At 44.3% G+C, this 21,844-nt stretch overlaps 1 protein-coding gene across 1 annotated transcript in view; it reads left to right on the top strand.

Annotated features, from left to right (window-relative positions):
* The window catches only part of ARMH3 (armadillo like helical domain containing 3), a 66,923-nt gene that overhangs the window by 24,077 nt on the left and 21,002 nt on the right, over positions 1-21,844 (top strand). The window contains exons 14-19 of the mRNA XM_054163611.1: positions 5,752-5,853; positions 10,130-10,188; positions 12,009-12,074; positions 13,154-13,223; positions 15,325-15,385; positions 19,353-19,441. Of these exons, the coding sequence (XP_054019586.1) occupies positions 5,752-5,853; positions 10,130-10,188; positions 12,009-12,074; positions 13,154-13,223; positions 15,325-15,385; positions 19,353-19,441 (447 nt within the window). The remainder of the gene's footprint in view (positions 1-5,751; positions 5,854-10,129; positions 10,189-12,008; positions 12,075-13,153; positions 13,224-15,324; positions 15,386-19,352; positions 19,442-21,844) is intronic.

Raw genomic sequence — 21,844 nt, 5'->3', positions numbered from 1 at the left:
AGGTGGTGGAGTCGCCATCACTGGAGGTTTTCAGGAGAAGACTTGACGGGGTGCTTGGTGCCGTGGGTTAGTTGTTTAGGTGGTGTTGGATTGGTTGATGGGTTGGACGCAATGATCTTGAAGGTCTCTTCCAAGCTGGTGTATTCTATGTATTGTAGTGTCAGGTGGTTCTTTGCTTGGGATTATATGTCACTAGAACAGATTTAGAGAGGATTGCAGTGGTTTCCTGCTTGTCATTCATGTACATGTCCCCAGCTTTGAATGAGCTGAGATTTGAATTCAACCCCCTTCTTGCCTTTCCTCTGGTGGGCTTTGTGAATGAGTGCTCACCCTGAGATCTTTCTTCTAAATGAGTTGTTACCTGTCCACATAAATACTCCTTGAAATAGCCTCAGTGAAAAGCCTTTTCATTTCACGTATCCATAGGTACATCTCAGTTTAAAAGAAGAAATCAACTGGCTGTTGTCATGTACTTTACTGGCATCCTGCAGATGTGCAGAAAGTGTTTAATGAAGGGTCAGATGGAATGGAGAACAGGTTGGAAATATTCCTGGGGAAAAGCAACCTGGGTTGTTCAGTTACAGCAGCTATTCAGGTCATTTGATACCCTAGTTAAGGATGATCTTCCTTATGGATAAATTCTCTCTGGTTACCATGGATATCAAAAGCTTCAGTTAAAAAGCCCCTGATGTCTCAAGTCTCCTTGTGCTTATGACATCAAGTGTAGAGGGACAGGCATTTTGTGGGCTCCTGTTCAGCGTGTTCATCGCAAGCGTGTCCACCCACACACCGCATTATACAACTGGCAGGATCTGTGCTTACCTGTGTCTGCAGCTTGCTTGTACTCCCTGGTTAAATTTACAAATAATGAATGGGGGAAAAAAAGGGGGGGGAAAAAAAAAAAGGTGGCAACCCAAAAACTCCATCCTGCTTGCAGCAGAGGCAGTGATCTTGTCAAGCTTGCTTGCCCCCCCGTAAGGTTGCTGAGTTTAGAGAGAGTGGCTGATCATAATATGCAACAGCTGCACTGGGAAGCATTCTTGATTTCTGTTTGCTGTCCCCTTGCTGCTCCCTACTCTCAGTGATAATTTATTTTCTTTGGAGGACCACAGCTTGGTTTGGTGTTGCTTTGGTATTGCTGTTATTTTAATGAATTTTTTTTTTCCTCGGTTCTTAAGGTCTTGCAGCTCAACTGTAAAATTTGCCTGTGGCTGAAAGTTAGCAAGAGAGGCTTCTTTGACTTTGAAATGAAAAGATTGCTTCCTTCTTTTTCTAGCACTGGGAAAAAAAAATAAATTAAAAAAGTGTAGTTGAGTGACTTTTCAAGTTACAGCAATGTGTAGAATGTGTAGAAATCCATTTATGGTTTTCGGGTGCTTTCTTTTTATGCTGCCTGAGATTACAAATGGATTCTGGCTTAAAATTGCCCTGGCTGTTAAGCCTGTGGTGTGAGTTAAGACTTTAAAAGTTTCAAAATGTGTGCTAAAAAAAAATATAAAAATAATCAAGGTCTGTTGCATGAACCAGGATAAGCAGTGATGTGTTCTGCAGAGTGATTTCTTCTGGTGAGAGGCCTCGAGCACAAGCCCTACGAGGAGAGGCTGAGGGAGCTGGGGTTGCTTAGCCTGGAGAAGAGGCGGCTCAGGGGAAACCTTGTTGCTGTCTACAGCTGCCTGAGAGGTGGTTGTAGCCAGGAGGGGGCTGGTCTTTTCTCTCAAGCAACCAGCACCAGAATAAGAGAATAGAATAGAATAGAAAAGGATAGAATAGAGCAGGTTGGAAGAGACCTTCAAGATCATCGCATCCAACCTATCAATCAATCCAACCTACCTAATCAACTAAACCATGGCACCAAGCACTCCTGAACACCTCCAATGATGGTGACTCCACCACCTCCCCAGGCAGCCCATTCCAATGGGCAATCACTCTCTCTGTATAGAACTTCCTCCTAACATCCAACCTAAACCTCCCCTAGCGCAGCCTGAGACTGTGTCCTCTTGTTCTGGTGCTGGTGTGAGGACACAGTCTCAAGCTGCGCCAGGGGAAGTTTAGGCTGGAGGTGAGGAGAGAGTTGTTAGCTATTGGAATGGGCTGCCCAGGGAGGTGGTGGAGTCACCATCCCTGGAGGTGTTCAAGAGGGGATTGGACGTGGCACTTGGTGCCATGGTTTTCAGTCATGAGGTCTGTGGTGACAGGTTGGACTTGATGATCTTTGAGGTCTCTTCCAACCTTGGTGATTCTGTGATTCTTTTTGTTTTAAAAATGAGACTTTTGCTGGAAACTGTTGATCCATAATATGTAAATCTGGAGTGTGCCTGTCACCATAGTTATCTAAATGTCAGTTTGCTTACTGTTGTTAAATATTCATTCACTGCGTTCATTGTAACAGCTCCAGAAGGACCCACTGGGGATATAAATACATTTTTCAGACTTTTAGCTAAGTCTTTGAGCTATTCATAATATTGGGGGTGACAAAGCTTCTAGTCTCATTGCACAGACTTTGCCACGACTGGGCGTGTTAGCAGCGTGTCAGCAGTCCCAGAGCTTCAAGGCTGAGTGGACTAAAACAGCTCATGCTTGGGCTCTGCAACCTTTAGAAGCTAAAGGCCCCATTAGAATGTCTTTGATGTGATTTGAGCAGTGAGGTTACATTGATCTGTTTGGCTTCTTGTTTCCAAGGGGTACAGTCTTGTGTTCAAGGTGATTGGGTAGTTCTGAACTCCATGAGAATTGGACATGGCACTTGGTGCCATGGTCTAGTCATGAGGCCTGTGGTGACAGGTTGGACTCGATGATCTTTGAGATCTCTTCCAACCTTGATGATACTGTGATACTGAGAACCTCTGATGTGCTCTGGGGCTCTTAGTGCTCAGTTTAAAGCATCCAGAATTTTACTGTTGGTTTGTCTCCTTCATCCTTCTGTGCCTGCCCCAGTCCCAGGTCTACTTAAGCCTTGCTTGCCCCATTATGAAAAGTATTGTTTGTTAAAGCAGACTTTTTTCCTGAACCAAAATACAGTTGTGTACAGGATTTAATCACTTCCCCTCAGAGCTCCAGTCCTAGCCATCTGAAAATCAGATGGAATTCCATGCTTCTTGCAAGGTCCAATCTCATCATAAATAACTCTTTTGCTTTCCTCAAGAGTGAGAACAGACTTGAGCATTCCCTGAGGATAAATGGAAAAGAGGTAATGTAGCTCATACCATGTGTGTCCTAGCAGTCTGCAGATCTTTCTACTGCAAAAGGAGTCCCATCTTAGGCTATCTCTGTATCTTGAGAGGACAGAGAGCCTTCTGGCAATTGTAATTCAAGCCACCTATGACCTCTTGCATGTGGAAATCTGAGTTTGAGCTTATAGGCATGTCAGGACAGGCACATAGAACTGGAGAATAACCTAGTGCTTTGTGCTTGCAGGCCCATCATCGCAGAATACCTTACACTTACCAAACTCTCATAGTTTGTTAAATTTGTTTTCCAATAGTTCCTGGTGGGAGGCAGCTTCAGCATCTTGTTCCTCAGTTAAAAACCTCCAGCTTTCTAACCTGTATTTCTTGTCAGTTTATACCCATTTATCATGGTGTTAACCTTACACAGATAGCTCCTTGTCACATCTTGGGTCACTCCCCTGTGTATTTTGCTATCTCAGGAGAAGGGCACTTTGTTCTTTTGATCAGCTTACCAGCTTTCCTCTAAAATTATTCAGGTATAAGTTCATTTTCTTTGAACTTGGGATCAGCATAGTTATGTGCAGTGTTTGAGATGAAATCTCACCAGCACCTTGTGCAGGGCATTCCTGTGTTCCTGTCTCTGCTGGAAGTGCATTTCTTTGTATGTTGTGGGACCACACTCTTCAGTGCTTTGTGTTGGTAACTCATCTCATGAGCTGATAGTCTGCCATGCTATTGCAGTGGTTTGCAGCTGATGAATTCTCAGCTTGCCATAGAAATACATCCCTGAATTCCTGACCCTATGACTTGCATTGCTGAATTTCCATCTTGTCTTTATTATCTGGTCCTTGTTTTCATCCTGCTCTTTGTGTGCAGACTGTTATTCCTCTGTGCTTACATATCCCAGCTTCCTGCCATGAGCAGACCATTGGGAAGCAACTGATTCTTGTTCCTAGGTTACTTGCAAAAAAAGACCACTGTTCCCTAAACTGACACCTAAGGAATTCAAGTAGCTGCTTCTTCCCAGACTAATGATTTCTCTGATTGCTTCTCCTTTGCTACATCTTTGATGTACTTAAAATGTCTGTGTTGGTTCCCACCTGTCTGCTTCACTCAATTTGTTTTTTCTTCATACAGAACTGTACTAAATGCTTTGCTGAGGCCCTCCTAGACTAGCCCCATCAGTTTAGTGATTTCTTTTTAAAAAGTTGAATTTCTTTTTTCCTGATCTAATCTATCTCAAATGATACCAGACTTACCTGACAGGATCTGCAGGCAAATGCATGCTGCGTTTTCCCGGCACCAAAACAAGAGGACACAGTCTCAGGCTGTGCCAGGGGAGGCTGGATGTTAGGAAGAAGTTCTTCACAGAAGGAGTGATTGGCCATTGGAATGTGCTGCCCAGGGAGGTGGTGGAGTCACCATCACTGGGAGGTGTTTAGGAAGAGACTGGATGGGGTTCTTGGTGCCATGGTTTGGTTGATTAGATGGTGTTGGGTGATAGGTTGGACTTGATGATCTCAAAAGTCTTTTCCAACCTATTCTGTTCTATTCTGTTCTATTCTGTTCTATTCTGTTCTATTCTGTTCTATTCTGTTCTATTCTGTTCTATTCTGTTCTATTCTGTTCTATTCCCTACTTATCTTCCCCCTACTTCAATATTTCACATCAAGTCTTTCTGAATAAGGAGGCTGAGAATGGCCCTTGCAGGCAACTTTGGCTCAGTTACCTGATAGGGGTTTGACAGCTCAAGCGCCGTGCTTCAGATGGTGCATGGGAAGAGAGCAGGAGGCACATTGTGGAATTAGCTGAATAATTGAGATAGCTTCTTGTGAAGTCTTAAGGCAGATTGATGTCCAGTGTTGGGTGTTAAAAGTGCAGCTGGTGGTAACGAGGAGGGCATCTTAAAGAAATGTCAGTTCTGCTGCAGGTATGGAAAGTACATTTCTGCTCCCTGCTATGTTGTGATTTCTCCAGCACAAGCTATGATTGCTTCTGCTTCTGATTTTTATAAAGCTGCTCTTTCTACCTCTTTTCTGACATTTTGGTCATGCAGTAATTATTATGTTACTGTCTTGCTTCTGCAAAAGAAGCTGTTTGGGAGAGGAGAGAATGGAATTGATGTGGCCCTTTTGGAACTGAAAGTCCGATACTGCTGAAACTCAGATGGGTTTTTGTTGGGCCTGTTTCTTCAAAACTCAGAACGGTGTGAATGTTAGCTGTGTTGCTTGTAAGAATTAATTGGATATTGGTGAGAATATCTTGAGCTCCCTAGTCTGGGAATGTCCATGAGTGCTAAAACAGCAGGCTGATCTCCTTCGGGGTGGGAGCGGGGAGGCGGGACAGAAGGGTAGCACTTTGCTGGGTGTCATAACCTATCCTTGTATCAGGAGAAATGGTCTCTGGGAGAGTTTCACCAATCCTCAAAACAAAATCTTGGCTGTGCAGTCAGGGAGGAGGAGGTCAGGTGACCTTGCAAATAAGATGTTCCTATCCCAGATCTGTGAGTCTGTGACTTGTTTCTCTCTGTAGTTATCTCTTGTATTTGCAGAGGGTAAAACGTGTCTTATCTGCTTTGTTCCAGTCATAAGTTCTGCAGAGCTACCTCTGGATGCTGATGTGCAAACGAGCAACCTACTGATAACCTTCTTGAAGTACAGCTCGATTGTGATGCAGGACACAAAAGGTAAATACATTCTATTGATGCAGCTCTGGATGCAGCAAGCAGTGCTTCTTAAGTCAGGAGGGAGTAAGAACATGTCTAGTGACTCCAGAAATAGAAGTTAACTGCAGTCCCTTTAGAGGATGGAAGATTCTACCTTTTGAGACATGAAATGATTTCCTATTGCAAGATAAGAGCTATGAGACTTGGAGAGACCTGATGCTGGCAGGAGAGATGTGGAATATGGAAACAATGTAGTAAGAATAATAATAATAATTATTAGTACCCAATAATCAAGCCTGTCCCTATGCAGGATGCATGAGCATATCTGATTCCAAGCTGTCAGAGAGGGGAAGTCATCTACCAGAGAATTGTGTTTTTGAGAACATTTAGGCACTGACACAGGAGGCAAAGCTCAGCATTAGGATGAAATATTTCCTTTGTCCTTTGGTACTTGCTGTTTAAAACAGGCAGCTCATAAATTACAAAGAGAACAGCTGGAACTTGCACTGTGCTGGCAGTAATTTGCTTGAGAAGATATATTTCCATATTGTGTTTTTTTTGTTTCTTCTGATCGTTTCAAGGGGGTTAATTTCAGCTTGCTGAGGTTGAAGCATTGCTTCATCTCCTGCTCAGGGTACCCAAGGGTATTATGCTATTATGCCCAGTGGTTGTATGGGCAGGACCACAGTGTGAACCTAACAAGTGATCTTTGTACTGTATTTCAGCTTATTACTGACTTCTGCTTTAAAGTTAGATGTAACAACTGAGTAAAAATAGATAGGTAGCTGCAGAGCTATGATACACTTCATGAGTGCTTGTCACTGAATATGAGAGCAGGCACAGAGTTTCCTTCTACCTAATAGCTTGCAGTGAAATTGTGCCTGGCTGTTTTGGGTTTTTACTTTTTCCAGTGTGCAGGCTAGTTGAGGAGGAAGTGGATAATTAAAACGAGGACCAAAGGGACTTCATGGAAGTATCTAGTGCACCCCTCAAAACCAAGGCAGGATCAGGATTAGGTTTACCTTTATCTTTTCTTGGGGAGGTAACTAACAGACTGGATGAAAACACCTTGATAGTGGAACATAATTTTTAAGCTATCCATTCCATATCCTTTGTGTGAGAAAGCTTCATGTGCTGCCTAAAATCTTTGCTGTGATTTAAACTAGTTAATGATTATGCTCTCCAGGATAGATACTGAGAATGACTTCTTTCGTTGTGTCAGCCCTTACGCGTTTGAAGTTTTCTTTCGTGTTGCATCTTGCTTTTGTCTGTAAGTTAAAACCACATCAATCTTTGCTCAGTCATTTCTTACAGATAGCACACATGAGGAGGACCTGCCAGCTCTTTCATCATTCTCATTTGCTTTCCTCAGAGTCTGTCTTGGTGATCCAAGTCACTGATGGAACAGTTTTGTGCTTTGTGTTCCATTTAACTTCGGCACTTATTAGTTGCTGTAATATGGAAAGCCTGCGTGGGGCCTCAGGAGCTGCCAAGCTGTATTAGTTTCAGATGGAGTGAAATGTATTGGAGGGGATTCCTTACTGAAGCCAGCAAAAGATGAGTTTATTGTGGTATGAGACAGGAGTCAATGTTTCTTTCTTTGCTTTGATCTTACCTTGTATAACATTTGAAACTTGTGTGGCTGAGAGACTTAATCTTCTTGCTGTCATGGTAGTGTGTGGCATGAGCTCCACTGACTGATTGGTTGAAAAAGGTGTGCCTTCCAAACCAGTGCTTCCTAGTTCTAGTAGGTATATTCCTGTCCCTATATTGTGATGATAGATGGGCCCCTGCTTAGCTTTTTCTTTTCCCCTTTAAGACCAAGCGTGGAATGGGCTGCCCTGGGATGTGGTTGAGTCACCATCCCTGGAGGTATTTAAAAGACTTGTGGATATGATGCTTAGGGACATGGTTTAGTGATGGACTGGGCAGTGCTGGGTTAATGGTTGGACTCGATGACCTTAAAGGATGTTTGCCAACTTAATTGATTCTGTGATTCTGTGTGATGCCAGTACAGCAAGAAGAGAAGAATGAAACTCCCTGTGTCATGAGACAGGTGGGACCTTGGCGGGGGCGCTGCTTTGTTCCACATCAGGACTAGACAGTTGCTTTGGTCCTGTCCCAGAGAGCATAATTTAATAGATTGCATTTACTACATCATCCTCTCGTTTTCTCCCTTGTGTCAGCCAGAGGCAGCTGCCTTGGGAGAAACAAAAACTCTGCATCTTTTTTTCCCACCTGTAAAATATGGCTCACACACCGATGCACCTTCCTATAGGAGGTGGTCTGCTTTGTTCCTTTGATAAAGGGTGTTGTGAAAGCATGAAGTGTCTGTGTGAGGAACTGCCTGCATAGCTGCCTCATAAGTGCTGAAAATGGCATGATGTTCACAACACACCGAGGAAAGGTAGAGCTCTTAGTGTGAAACAGGAGCCTTCACAGCACAGTCTCCTGAGAGAGGAGTGTTAGCTGCACCTACAAAAATATACAGGGAGGCCTTACAATAGCAAGATAATAAGGCTCCAGTGACTCACAGTTCTTTGAGGCCATTTTTCCTGGTTTGCTGAAATAGAAAACTTCTCACTTAAGCATTTTAGCTGAGATAAGGAGACATAGGGGAAACTTTTAACTCTCCTGTTCCAAAATTCCTCTTCCTTTTACTTAGTGCAGCAAGATGAAATCAGCACACTTCAGGGCACATCTTCTTAGGAAATACCTGTCCCTCTGCAGGGTAGAAAAGAAAACAAGAGGCTTCAAACTAGACAGAACAGCTAGCTAAGCCCTTTCTCTGTGTTTCTAGAGATTATCATATACAGACTAACTAGCCAAGTGTTTGTGAAAGTGACCTGCAAGGAGTTTGATGCTGTCTTTTGAGTTGTATGAAAGTGGTCTGACTCTCCAGTTTCCCTCTCCTCCAAAGTGATTCTGAGGCAGATGTCTGGGATGGCAGGTTTAATAGTTGTCTGGTTTAGAGAATCTGGTAGAGGTCTCAGGAATGTGCAGTTTTAAACTTCCTCTGAAGTTACTTGTAAACATGTTGTGGTGGTTGTCTTTCGTTTGGTTGTTTTCCTGGGTTTGGAGGTGTGTGGTGTAAGTGGTTTGGTTTTTACAACAAAGGCTTTTCAATGAACTTGACTGGACAGTGACTTAAACAGCCTGGTCTTGGCTGGCCCTGCTTTGAGCAAGGATTCCACCAGATGTTTCTTCCATCCTAAGTTACTCTGTGACTGTAGGTACCTATATAGTTTGTTTTTTTCTCAAGGTTGAAATTAAGAGAGAAGAGTTTTAAATAACACAAATCATGGTATCATAGTATAGTATCAGTCAGGGTTGGAAGGGACCACAAGGATCACCTAGTTCCAACCCCCCCTGCCATGGGCAGGGACAACCCACACTAGATCAGGCTGGCCAGAGCCTCATCCAGCCTGGGCTTAAACACCTCCAGAGATGGGGCCTCAACCACCTCCCTGGACAACCCATCCCAGGGCTTCACCACTCTCCTGGTGAAGAACTTCCTCCTCACATCCAGCCTGAATCTCCCCACCTCCAGCTTCATTCCATTCCCCCTAGTCCTGTCACTACCTGATATCCTGAGAAGTCCCTCCCCAGCCTTCTTGTAGGCCCCCTTCTGCCTGCATTCTTCTGCCTGAGTCCCTCTCTATTTGTTAGCCTTTCAGCTCTCTGGTTGTCATTCAGGGAAAAAGCTGCTTGAAGCTGTAGGGTGAATAACAAGTTGCAGAACATGATCAGGGTGGAACTCCCTTGGCTTAAAATGCTAAGTCTTTGCACACTTGCTTCTTTCATGGATGTGCGTGGGGTGAGGTAGGTCACGTCTCTCAGTATTGGGGTTAAAACTCAGGACTTAGAGCACAATGTCAGGAGTCATTCTGTTACACCGTGCTATGCCTCTGCCAAAGCAAAGGTGATCTTTTTCCTTCCATCTTATCTAAGAGAGAGGAAAAAGGTATCTCTACTTTGACAGAAAGGGGCTCACCCCAGCATATAGAAATCTGAGGAATTAAGACTAAATGAGACAGAAGCCCCACTGGTAGCTGGAGGTTCAAATCAGAAACTTTGCTGTTGGCACAGACTGGTGATAATTTGGTGGAATTTAGTGGGCAGGCTGGAGGGTGAGTAGTGCTTAATTGGAGTAGTTAAGACTATTAGCTATCAGGGAGGAAGTAAAAATATGAGGCATCTCCAAGACTGAGCTCTGCTTGCTGCAGCAGCTGTCTTGCTCTTCAGAACTGCTAGGCTTGTGCGGCTCATGGAGGGCTTGTTTTTCTCTTCTTTGCAGATGAGCACCGGCTACACAGTGGAAAGCTCTGTCTCATTATCCTGACATGCATAGCAGAGGTAGGTTTCTTGTGTGAAGCTGTGTAACAGATGGTGTGTTGCAGGGCTTTATCTGCATGTACATCCCTTGCCTCCTGTTGAGCAGGAGCTGAAGACCCACAGTGGTGCTGAGCAGAGAGGACCTCAGGCACTTAATGTTTTGCTAATAAACCTGATGCATTAATGGTAAAGTTCACTTGAAACTTGGATCATCTTATCTGGGCTAGTGTGGTGGGTTGAAATTACCCCCCCAGAATACAGTTGCCAGACCAGCTCATAGGGAAGCAAATGAAGCTTTATTTGCAAGCAATCTGGAAATATGGAATGCAATGAATATGTACCAAATACACAATATTTACATGTATTTGCAATTCATAAATGACACAAGAAGCCCCCCTGGACAGAATGGGGGGTTGCTAACAGCTTCCCCTTCTCAACTCCCTTCCCTCCCTGTACAAGGGGAAAAAGAAAGAGGAGAAGAGGAGAGAGTAGCTTTTTGGTACTTAGCCACAACAGAGAAATGCAGCCAAGGTCAGCAACAGCTAAGCAAAAGCACCAGCGAGCATCTGGTAGAGGGAGAACCAAGAAAGAAAAAGGAGTTAGTTTATACACTAACTTTATGTTAGTTATCAGACCAATAGGATTACTTAGACCATATCATTATTCTTCTTTTGCATCCAATGGTAACTCATTTGCATTTTACTACTTTCTACTCAATCTGTGGAAAATTTCCTAGCCATCAGCCTAAAACTGCCACAGCCAGCCAGCTCCCAGGGATGAAGAGAGAAAAGAGTGAACCTAAGCTCTCTTAGCTGTTCGGTGACCTTGTGGTGTGGCTTTTAGATGAGAAATATGCTAATGGCTATCAGCTCTGTGCTGTTCATGGTAAACATGGGCAATGCCATGTCCCATCTGCCTAAAATGTAAACAAGTCTGAAGGAAAGCTGCACTGGTGTAGGTCTCTACAAGCAAGACTAAGTAGAAAATATGATAGGTAGAAGAGTGGTATCACAGAGCTATGCCAGCAGTCCTGGCTGAATGTAGTCCTGTCTCATGGGAAGTATGTGCTAATGGCTTGAGTGATGTCCTGGGTGGTGACTGAGTATGTGTGGAATTTGGATTTTGCTTGTTTGCAAGTAAAGACCTTTCATTCTTAACAAAGAATAAAAAGCAGTGATGCTGATAGCCAGTGTAAGGATTCTGAAGTCATGTTTCTTCAGGATGCAGCCTGAGAGCTGATCATCTGCATTGCTTGAGTTCTTCAGGTGGACGCATAGATAGTACAAGATGCTGTTTCCACACAGCAAGAGCATGGTTTGGTTATGGTATTAAAGGGAAGTTATGTTTATTACCCAACCTGGAGGTGCATTACCTGAAGGAATCACTTTGATTTACAGCTGGTTTTAGAATGAGTTTTTGGTGGGGGGGTTGGGCAGCTATTAAACCTACCTGCTAGTACTGCAGTAACTTCTGGCATGGTGGTCCCATCAAAATGCCAATATAAACCTTCAAACACATGGTCACAGGAACTCGTGTGCTGGAGCACCACCTCACATTGTGATTTGTGCTGTCCAGAGTTTGGATGAGCAGAAAGAGGAGAACAGAAAAGAAATGGTTTACAGAACAAGCAGTGATGCAGACTTCAAAGGGAAATTGGCATCACGAGGGGTTTACTTCTTCTGTGGTTGGGACAAGAGGAGGTGACAGGTGGCTTTGTAACCTTCTAGCTGTTTGTTGGGAGTTTTGACACTGAAGTGAATGTGATTTGAGAGGCAGGTGGAAGGTGTTGGCCACTTGTGTGGCTATTCACAGCTCCTCCCTTTTCTTTCCCTTTTCAACAGGATCAGTATGCTAACGCTTTTCTCCATGATGACAACATGAATTTTCGAGTAAACCTGCACAAGATGGTGAGTCTTTTCCTCCACCTGCTCTGTTTTCTGTTTGGGATGAGAACAGAGAGGATTTGAGTTTGTGTGTGTTGAAAACTCTGATAGGCATCTAACCTGCATTGCTCAGGCATGTGGAAATACTGTGAGAAACGAGTAGCTGGGGAATGATTTTGCAATTGCTCTCAGAACGTCTCACTCCTTCAAAGAACAAAGAGCTGGTTGCCCTGCTGGTAAATTCAGAGGCCTGTGTAGCTGGGGAGGAGCTGTGGATTTTAAAGTCTCTAAGGAAATCACTGGCAGAGAGTGTGTTCTGCCTTGATCTTCAGCAGGCATTAGCCCTCATGTGATAAATGAGCAGCCAGCTGGAGTTAACACTGAGTGCTCCAGTTTGGCTCATGCTTTGTCCGGGGTGGTGTGACTCACCTTCAAGGAGGAATGTATTTCATTCCAGAGCATTTTCCTATAGGTGTCTGTGGAGAAAGTGTCCTTACCTGGTTCACAAAGTTCTGTCCTTACAAGTAACTTGAATGGCTACTAACTTGATGCTTTCTGTCTTTGTGGCACCAGCAAGTTCCACCTCCTGACAGTGCAAGCAGTGCTTCAAAGTGTCACTAGTCCAGGACAGGAAAATCTAGGGTTTTTGAATGACTAGGATGCTAATCATACCCACTTAACAACAAACTTGCCATTCAATTAGCCTTGTCTGGTCTGTTACAATAAAGACCAGAGCCATTTGATCTTGCACATTCAGATCAGACTTCTGGATCAGGAGGAAATCAGTGTATTAACCAAGGCAGGGGAACTGCTGTGTGATTGATTTATTCTCCCTTTTTATTTTCTTCCCCACTCCTACCCTGACCTGGCTGTAAGTATTCTCCAGTTGCATAGCTAGAAAACCAAAACCTGAGTGGTCAGTATACTGAAAAGCAAGCACAGTTTTTACTACAGCCACAGCCTTTAGGTGAGATAACAGGTGGAGAAAAAGACAAAGGGAGACCTGTGCTGATGGTACTATTTGCATGAAAAATACAGTGATACACAGATTGTCACTTCAAGCTTCTGCTGACTGCTTTTCTTTCATCTTTGTGTGTTTGAAGCCAATGAGACACAGGAAGAAAGCAGCAGACAAGAACCTGCCTTGTCGCCCGCTGGTGTGTGCAGTGCTTGGTGAGTATTGTTAGAGTAGGTGTGTGCTTGTGCTTCCCAAAGCACCTTTTGTTCTGCAGCAGAAGCATGAGGTTTGTGAATTAAAATGAGCCACCAGTGTGCACTTGCAGCCCAGAAAGCCAATGACATCCTGGGCTGCATCAAGAGAAGCATAGCCAGCAGGTTGAGGCAGGTGATTCTCCCCCTGTACTCCACTCTGGTGAGACCCCACCTGGAGTACTGCATCCGGTTCTGGAGCCCCTATTACAGGAAGGACCTGGATGTGCTGGAACATGTCCAGAGAAGGGCCACAAGGATGGTCAGAGGGCTGGAGCACCTCTCCTATGAGGACAGACTGAGGGAGTTGGGGCTGTTCAGTCTGGAGAAGAGAAGGCTCCAAGGAGACCTAATTGTGGCCTTCCGGTATCTGAAGGGGGCCTTCAAGGAAGCTGGGGAGGGACTTCTTATGGTGTCAGGTAATGATAGGGCTAGGGGGAATGGAACAAAACTAGAAATGGGTAGGTTCAGATTGGAGGTTAGGAAGAAATTCTTCCCCATGAGAGTGGTGAGACACTGGAACAGGTTGCCTAGGGAGGTGGTAGCAGCCTGATCCCTGGAGGTTTTTAAGGCCAGGCTGGATGTGGCTCTGAGCAACCTGATGTAGAATGAGGTGTCCCTGCCCATGGCAGGGTGTTTGGGACTAGATGATCCTTGAGGTCCCTTCCAACCCTAACAATTCTATGATTCTGTGACTTAAAGAAGGGTAGTTACATACCAAAGATATTTCTAGCAATGGGTAGTCCATCCCTACAGCTGTCTGCCTCACAGGGGAATTAAATCCAAGTTTGCTGCTCTGCAGTAAGGAATCCTGTATGTGTTTGCAGTAAGTTTTGCAGAAGCCTGCTGTGCCCCTTTACCTGGAGAAGTAACAATAGAGAGGGCAGTTGATAAACAGATTGAGTTCTAGGTGAGTGTAGTAACAATTGATCACAAGTACTTTCTAGGTGATGTTGTGGGGGCAAACCTACATGACATGACCCAGCTGTTTGTTGGGGGAAGGGCATTTAGCCTTTCCTCAGCAAAATCCCAATGGGAATGCCAGTAGCTGAGGTTGGGTTTGCATGTGGAAATCGAAGCTCGGTCGAAAGTTTGTTGTGCAACGTATGGTTAGATTCTGACACTTGCTGCTGTGGAGGCCAGAAGCATCAATGGGTGCAGAAATGGATGGAGCCTGAATCCCTCAATGACTCTTAAGATGGATGATATGGAAGCCATCTCAGAGTAGCATTTTCAAACAGGTGGTTGTTGAAGCCAAGAGAAAACACTTGTGTGAAGAATCGATTGAAACGTTGCGCTTTACATGCACTCTTGCTCTGGAGTGTTTTCAGTCACTGTTGAGCCATATTGCTGCACTTTTAATACCCTAGGAAGTTAAATCTCACAACTGTTACCACTGGCATGGGCTAAGCATTTTCTGCTGAAGTTGTGCTGTACAGAGAGCACACACATGTTCAGTTAGTGTTCATTAGCTGAACCATAGGAACTTATATCTTTTAATTGTATTTCTGTGCTCTGCCTCTTATCCTCACACTGGGACCCCTTAGATGTTAGAGACATTCTCCCTTTCTTCTGTCTCTCTGAATGAAGCTTAGCTTAGTCTGTGTTGATATTGGACTAGGTTTACAATCTTTGAGCAGAATCACAGAATGATTCTATTTACTGGCTTCAGAGTTTATTTCAGAGAGAAGCATCTGGGCTGTGCATTGTTTCTGCTAAGAATGTTTTTCCACGATATGCTTCTCAATGTCAGTTTGCATTAGGGAGGAGACTTTTAATATGAGAGCACTTCTAAGCATCAGGATTTGTGGTGTATTCTTTGACTAATAGTGGGGGGAAACATGGGGAAGTAGTGCCTCAAAGCAAATCACATTATGTGCCCTCAGTTTCCAGGACTTTCTTTTTAATCCCAGAGGGTATTTAATAATCATTAAAACAAACAAGATCTGGGAACTTCTCTCATCTAAGCAGGACTATCATCCAGTAGAAGTAGGTGGGTGGGGTAGCTTGACTTTCTTGTTGTCTACTACAAGTTAACTTACTTGATCATTTTCTTTTCTGTCAGATTTGATGGTGGAGTTCATTGTAACACACATGATGAAAGAGTTTCCTATGGATCTCTATGTGTAAGTGTCTCTCTTGTGGCTTTGTTTGAATTTGGGTGGAATTCAGGTCAAAGAGCGATTTTCTGGCTGAAATGGCACTCTCTGGCTGATGGGGGAGCAGCATGGCTTTCCTTGAGCTCTTCCAGCAACTTTTCCTGAAGTGCTCTGTGTGCCAGAAGATTGAAAGCAAAATGAGTTTCCACCTTTCAGATCGAATTCTCAATCTGCTCGATCAAACACCAAGAGCTTTTCAATCTGAAGGAAGTTTTGCAATAACAGTCATTGCAAGAATCTCTGAACTTGCAGAAGGTGAATCTTGGTCTAGAAACTGAAAGGACAGTTTTGAAAAACCAAGGACAACTGATGTGAAGCAATGTGGGAAGTGGGAGAGAGATTTAAGCCTGAAATAGCCTGCTAGGTCAGCAAAGGAGTAAAACTTAGCAATGGTGAAAAAGAGAGGAGAGGGCTACACATGAGCACTCTGTATGTCCCAGGAGGCCTCTAGAATGCTTTGTTCTGCTTTGCTTTGGAGGGCAGAAATAGGATTTAGACAGATCATAAGCTTTGGTCTGGCTGTTTGTACAGTACTGAATTCCCCCAAGGCTTGAACAGCACTATGTTCTGTAGGAGAGATAAAGATATATAGTCTGTTTATCCTTAAGGTAACTTTTCAGCATGCTCTGATTTTGCCCAAATAACCCTCCTAACTATAGTGCCTTTGCAAGGGTTGCACAGCTCAATTATGAGTTTGTGAGAGATGTGTTTGTCTTTGTTTTAATAACAGAGAATTAGTAGATGGGTGTAGTGCATTGGAATTTCCCAAGAAAGGTGTGAAATGGGCTCAGAAGTAAGATAGCACCTGGAAACCTTGTGAGAGTGACAGCAGTGAGCAGTAGCAGCCATCAATGGACATCTGTATCCATTAATTCTAGCATGTTTGTGCAGTCCTTTCACTACACTCCTGTCTGAAACCATCCAGTAGTAGACAGGGCTATTGCAGACCAAGTGGGTGTCCTGAATGCACAAGGAGCATCGTACTTCTCTGCAATACATTTAAAAGGTGACAGTAGGAAGCTGTTCAAGGGAGGGCATATTAATATGTGAAAGAGAAATCCAGCTTGCTTTGACCAAGAGCAGCCAAGAATTGCTTTGTCCATCATGTATTATTATGAATCCTCAGCACGAAGCTGAAAACCACAAGCAGCCCATCAGGATGGATGTCTTAACTAGAGCAGTTTCATAACTAAAGCAGTGTGCTTTGGGAGTCTATAGGCTGGTAGCTGGCTCTGTAGGCAAGTATGCTAGGACTGTTATGTTCCTCATCCCTTTTCTTCCATCCCTTGCTTTCACTCAGAAAGCTGAATGCTACTGTATACAACCCCAGGGTTTCAGTGCTGAAATATGTCTGTAGACTAGTTTTCTGTAACAGCTAGTGTAATTACCACAAGCAACCATTGCCATATTCTCTCTGGACAGTGCCTTCAGCTCTTGTTTTGTTTTGTTTTGTTTGTTTGTTTGTTTTTTCAGAGGTCAGTTTTAGTCTTACAGCCAAGCAAATACATAGGTGGAAAGGTCCTGGGCACTGCCTGCTATTGGTAACATCAGCATTAGCAGTTCTGTTCCTAGAGTGATTGCTGTTCCTCCTCTGAAGACAGCTGTCTGTATCTTAGCTGATTTGCTTCCTTTTCTTGGTTTAATTTATGAGACTCCAATTTAAAATACAGCACTTAGTGCAATGCTCAGCTATTATAAATAGTTTTACCTTTATAGTCATCTGAGGATGGCTTCAGTCCTTCCCCTGTTGTGGTATTTTTGGGATCATCTAAAGAGTTTTAAGAGAATAATGTATACCTCCTGCATATTATTTCTCAAGGCTTTTTAGAGCCTCATTTTGAACTCTTCATCTCATTTTGAAGAGCTTCCAATCAGTGTTTTTTGTGGGGTTTTTCATTTTAATTTGATCTCTCTTTGTCTGATGGGCATTGGCTTTCAGTAGTGTCTTTTCAGGGAGATGCTGATATTACTGAGATAATGTGCTTTTGAGAAATAAAAGGATAGGGGGGAAAAAAAGATTTTTTTCCTTTTTAGAGGTCTTCCTTCTGTTATTTTTAATTTATTTTTGCTAAATGGCAATAACTAAAAACTTGGTCTAACAAATTCAGTTTTGTGTATATTTTCTCTGTTGTCCTTAATTCAATTTTGTATATGTTTTCTCTCTTATCCCTAATAATAGCTAGTGCTGGATAACTTACTCACTTGTGCACTTTAGAGTTGTTTGAACACTAGGGGTACTGAGAGACCTACAGGATTGGGAGACTTCAGAAGTATACTGGACATATATTGGGGGATCTCAGGTGTACTTCTTGACCATCCAAAAGCTCATACTTAAAGTATTTGTTTAAGGGAAGTGAGAAAGTTCACAGAAATACCTTTTTTTTTCCATGTAGTTAAACTAGGAACTGGCTGGAGGGCCGAGCCCAGAGAGTGGTGGTGAATGGTGCCACATCCAGCTGGCAGCCAGTCACTAGTGGTGTGCCCCAGGGATCAGTGCTGGGCCCTGTGCTCTTTAACATCTTTATTGATGATCTGGATGAAGGCATTGAGTCCATCATCAGTAAATTTGCTGACGACACCAAGCTGGGGGCAGGAGTTGATCTGCTGGAGGGTAGAGAGGCTCTGCAGAGGGACCTCGACAGGCTGGACAGATGGGCAGAGTCCAACGGCATGAGATTGAACACATCCAAGTGCCGGGTTCTGCACATTGGCCACAACAACCCCATGCAGAGCTACAGGCTGGGGTCAGAGTGGCTGGAGAGCGGCCAGGCAGAGAGGGACCTGGGGGTGCTGGTTGATGGTAGGCTGAACATGAGCCTGCAGTGTGCCCAGGCAGCCAGGAGGGTCAATGGCATCCTGGCCTTCATCAGGAACAGTGTGGCCAGCAGGAGCAGGGAGGTCATTCTGCCCCTGTACACTGCACTGGTTAGGCCACACCTCAAGTACTGTGTCCAGTTCTGGGCCCCTCAGTTTAGGAAGGATGTTGACTTGCTGGAACGAGTCCAGGGAAGGGCAACAAAGTTGGTGAGGGGCTTGGAACACAGCCCTATGAGAAGAGACTGAGGGAGCTGGGGTTGCTTAGCCTGGAGAAGAGGAGACTCAGGGGAGGCCTTATTGCTGTCTACAACTACCTGAAGGGAGGTTGTAGACAGGCAGAGGTTGGCATCTTCTCCCAGGCAACCAGCACCAGAACAAGAGGACACTGTCTCAGGCTGTGCCAGGGGAGGTTTAGGCTGGAGGTTAGGAGGAAGTTTTACACAGAGAGAGTGATTGCACATTGGAATGGGCTGCCCAAGGAGGTGGTGGAGTCGCCATCACTGGAGGTGTTCAGGAGGAGACTTGATAGGGTGCTTGGTTGCATGGTTTAGTTGGTTGGGTGGTATTGGGTGATAGGTTGGACACGATGATCTTGAAGGTCTCTTCCAACCTGGCCTAGTCTCTTCTATTCTATTCTATACATGCCTCAGTCAAACTGGAAATGTTACTGTTTGGCTGTCATTTCCTTTAGCCTCATCATTTGGGTCAAAGAAACGTGAGAAGCTCCATTGTGTCCAGATTTTACAAAATCTGAGTGCAGTATCTCATACAAACAGAGCCTGCAATTGAAGCAGCTCCTTTTGTGGAGCTTATGAGGCCCTGAGGTAAGGGCAGCAAAGAATGAGAGGTTATTAATTAAATATGAACAAGAAAGTTGTATTTGTAATTGGTTCAGTCATGTTGAGCTTAAACTGGCATGCAGGCCCCTTGTCTAGTCTGGTTCTTTCTTGCAGGTGTTGCTTCCCTTTAGGAGCCCAAACCCATGAGCCTCATCCTCCTCTGGTAGGCCTTGAGTTTGTCTGTTTTCCTGCTGCTAATTTCAGACATTTCCAGGTTTGATGCAGAATTGTCAGGAAATGCCACATAATTAATCCTTTGTCTTCTCTCTCTTTTCCAGCCGGTGCATTCAGATTGTGCACAAGCTGCTGTGCTACCAGAAGAAATGCAGAGTGAGGCTCCATTATACCTGGAGGGAGCTCTGGTCAGGTACTTTGCCTCTCCAGCAACAGTCACATAGAAAACTGGTGGAAGTGGTGGCTCTTTGATGTCTGACTGCTTGTTCCATTGTTACAGAGTTAAACAGCAAGCAGCAATTCTGTTAAAGCATCTTTAGTTTACTTCTTAGTTGCTATGTGCAAATTGCCTCCTTTGGAAAGCCAGGTCATTATCATAATAGTAGCTAATTTACTTTCTTGTCTGGCCATGATCACCATGGCATCCAAATGTCTTTGTTTCATTACCTGAGTCTCTCTTCACCTGATTGGAGAAATGAAATAATGTATTTTGCAGCAGTGTTTCAGGTATTTGTGAGTAGAAGGGAGGTAGGCTCTGGAGTAAAGGGAGGTGGACCTTACTTTTCCTTTTTACTGTGAGAGATGGATACACATGCTGTGCAGTGCCTTCTGAAGAAAGCAACCTAGAAATGTCAGTGGAAGACAGGCTTTTTAACTCTGACCTTTGCATTGATGGTAGATAGACTGGCTTATTCCACTGGGATCCCAAGATAGAGAAGTGTTACAGGGTTTGACTCATAATCTGGTGGACGTGGCTTTGTAGGACTCTTTTATGATGCAGTCGTTGTGTGGGAGGTCTGAGGAAGGGGGCAGCAGAATGGATGATGAGACCTAACAGGCTTCTTTTGTGGGTATACTGTGTGCTTCTGTTCTTATCTCGTAAGTAGCGAAGTAGCTCTGCCAGGTGAGTACAGTTAATCCCTGAGGTGTTGTGGCTTAAACAAGAGGTTTATGAAAATTCAAGGGGACGTGGCCCTAATTGTGTGTTCCTAGAGCTGTGCTTGAGAGCTTGGATCACTGACTTGGCTGGGGTAATGCAGCTCCCATCGGAAATTTGGGAGAGGATGACTTCTGGAAAAGGTGATGATGAGTGGTTTGTGAAGCTGTTCTCAATTAACACTGAGTACTTCCCTTCAGTGGCTCCGCACGGCTGAGAGAAGCTGCGGGGAAATGAACCGGCAATCTGAGTCACTTCCATTTATGAAGTTTTCGCCTTGTGTGACATAGGACCTGTTCAGACTTGGTAAATTATTCCTGTAGAAGGTGAAGTGAGTGTCCCTAATTAAGGGGTTAGTGATTTCTGTTTGGTTTTCTTTAGAGCTGCTAGAGACGTGGCTGCAGTGTAGTGCTAGTTCAGGAGAAGAGCGTGCACGATGTGGACGTCTGCGAATAGAAATTGCACTTGACGGCACGTGTCGTATTCTCTCAGCAGTTACCAGTGAACTAGATCCATTCCTGTTTGGCTATGTGGAGTTGGGTCTTTCCAACACATTGTCAGCATGGAAGTCTCAAATACTCTGCCTTTTGCTGTGGGGACAAATTTTTTTCATGGGGAGGGTTGTAAGGCACTGGAATGGGCTGCCCGGGGAGGTGGCTGAATCACCATCCTTAGATGTGATTAAAAACAGTGTGGATCTCGTGCCTGGGGACATGGTGTAGTGACAGGCTTGGTAGAGTGGGTGAAATGGCTGGACTTGAGGATCTCAGAGATCCTTTCCAGCCTGAATCAGAGGTCTTGAGGGCTGGAGTCTCTCATCAGGGGGTTGGAGCACCTCTGCTATGAAGACAGGCTGAGGGAGCTGGGGTTGGTCAGTCTGGAGAAGAGGAGGTTCCAGGGACACCTAATAGCAGCCTTCCTGTACTTGAAGGGAGCCTACAAGAGGGATGGAGAGAGACTGCTTACAAAAGCCTGCAGTGACAGGACAAGGGGCAGTAGCTTCAAACTAGAGAAGAGCAGATTTAGATTAGATATTAGGAACAAGTTCTTTATCATGAGGGTAGTGGAGCACTGGAACAGCTTGCTTGAGGAGGTGGTTGGGGCTTTATCCCTGGAGATACTCGAGGTGGGGCTCAACAGGGCTCTGGGCAGCCTGATCTAGTTGAGGGTGCCTCTTCTTACTGTGGAGGGGGTTGGACTAGATGAACTTTGGAAGTCCCTTCCAACCCAGACTAATCTATGATCTCAGAGGTCTTTTCCAACCCAAACAATTCTATGATTTTATGATTCTATGCTGTTCCACAGTTGAGAGAACACACTCTTAGGCATCTTTCAATCCTTACTTTTCCCTGTTATACAGGGGGAAAGTTAAAAGTCCTTGCTATACCCTGAGATTCAGTATCTTCATGGGATATTCATGTTAGCTGTTTGTAATTTGCTGGTGTTTGTATAGTGCTTTGGAAATGTAAAGTGCCTCAGAGGCAAAGCAGTGAAGTAAAAAACTGGGATTGGTCAGGTTCTGTGAAAGACCTCAAATACCTGCACACCTGATGACCTGACATAGCTGAAGAGCTCCATACTTACTATAGATTTCTGCATTTTGGGGGAGATTCTGTCATGCAGGATTAAATTAACAGTAAGAATGTGCCAAATTTATTT

This window comes from Dryobates pubescens, chromosome 8 (assembly GCF_014839835.1).
Source record: "Dryobates pubescens isolate bDryPub1 chromosome 8, bDryPub1.pri, whole genome shotgun sequence".
NCBI classification, from domain to species: Eukaryota; Metazoa; Chordata; class Aves; order Piciformes; family Picidae; genus Dryobates; species Dryobates pubescens.
This window is presented reverse-complemented; position numbering and strand designations above follow the sequence as displayed.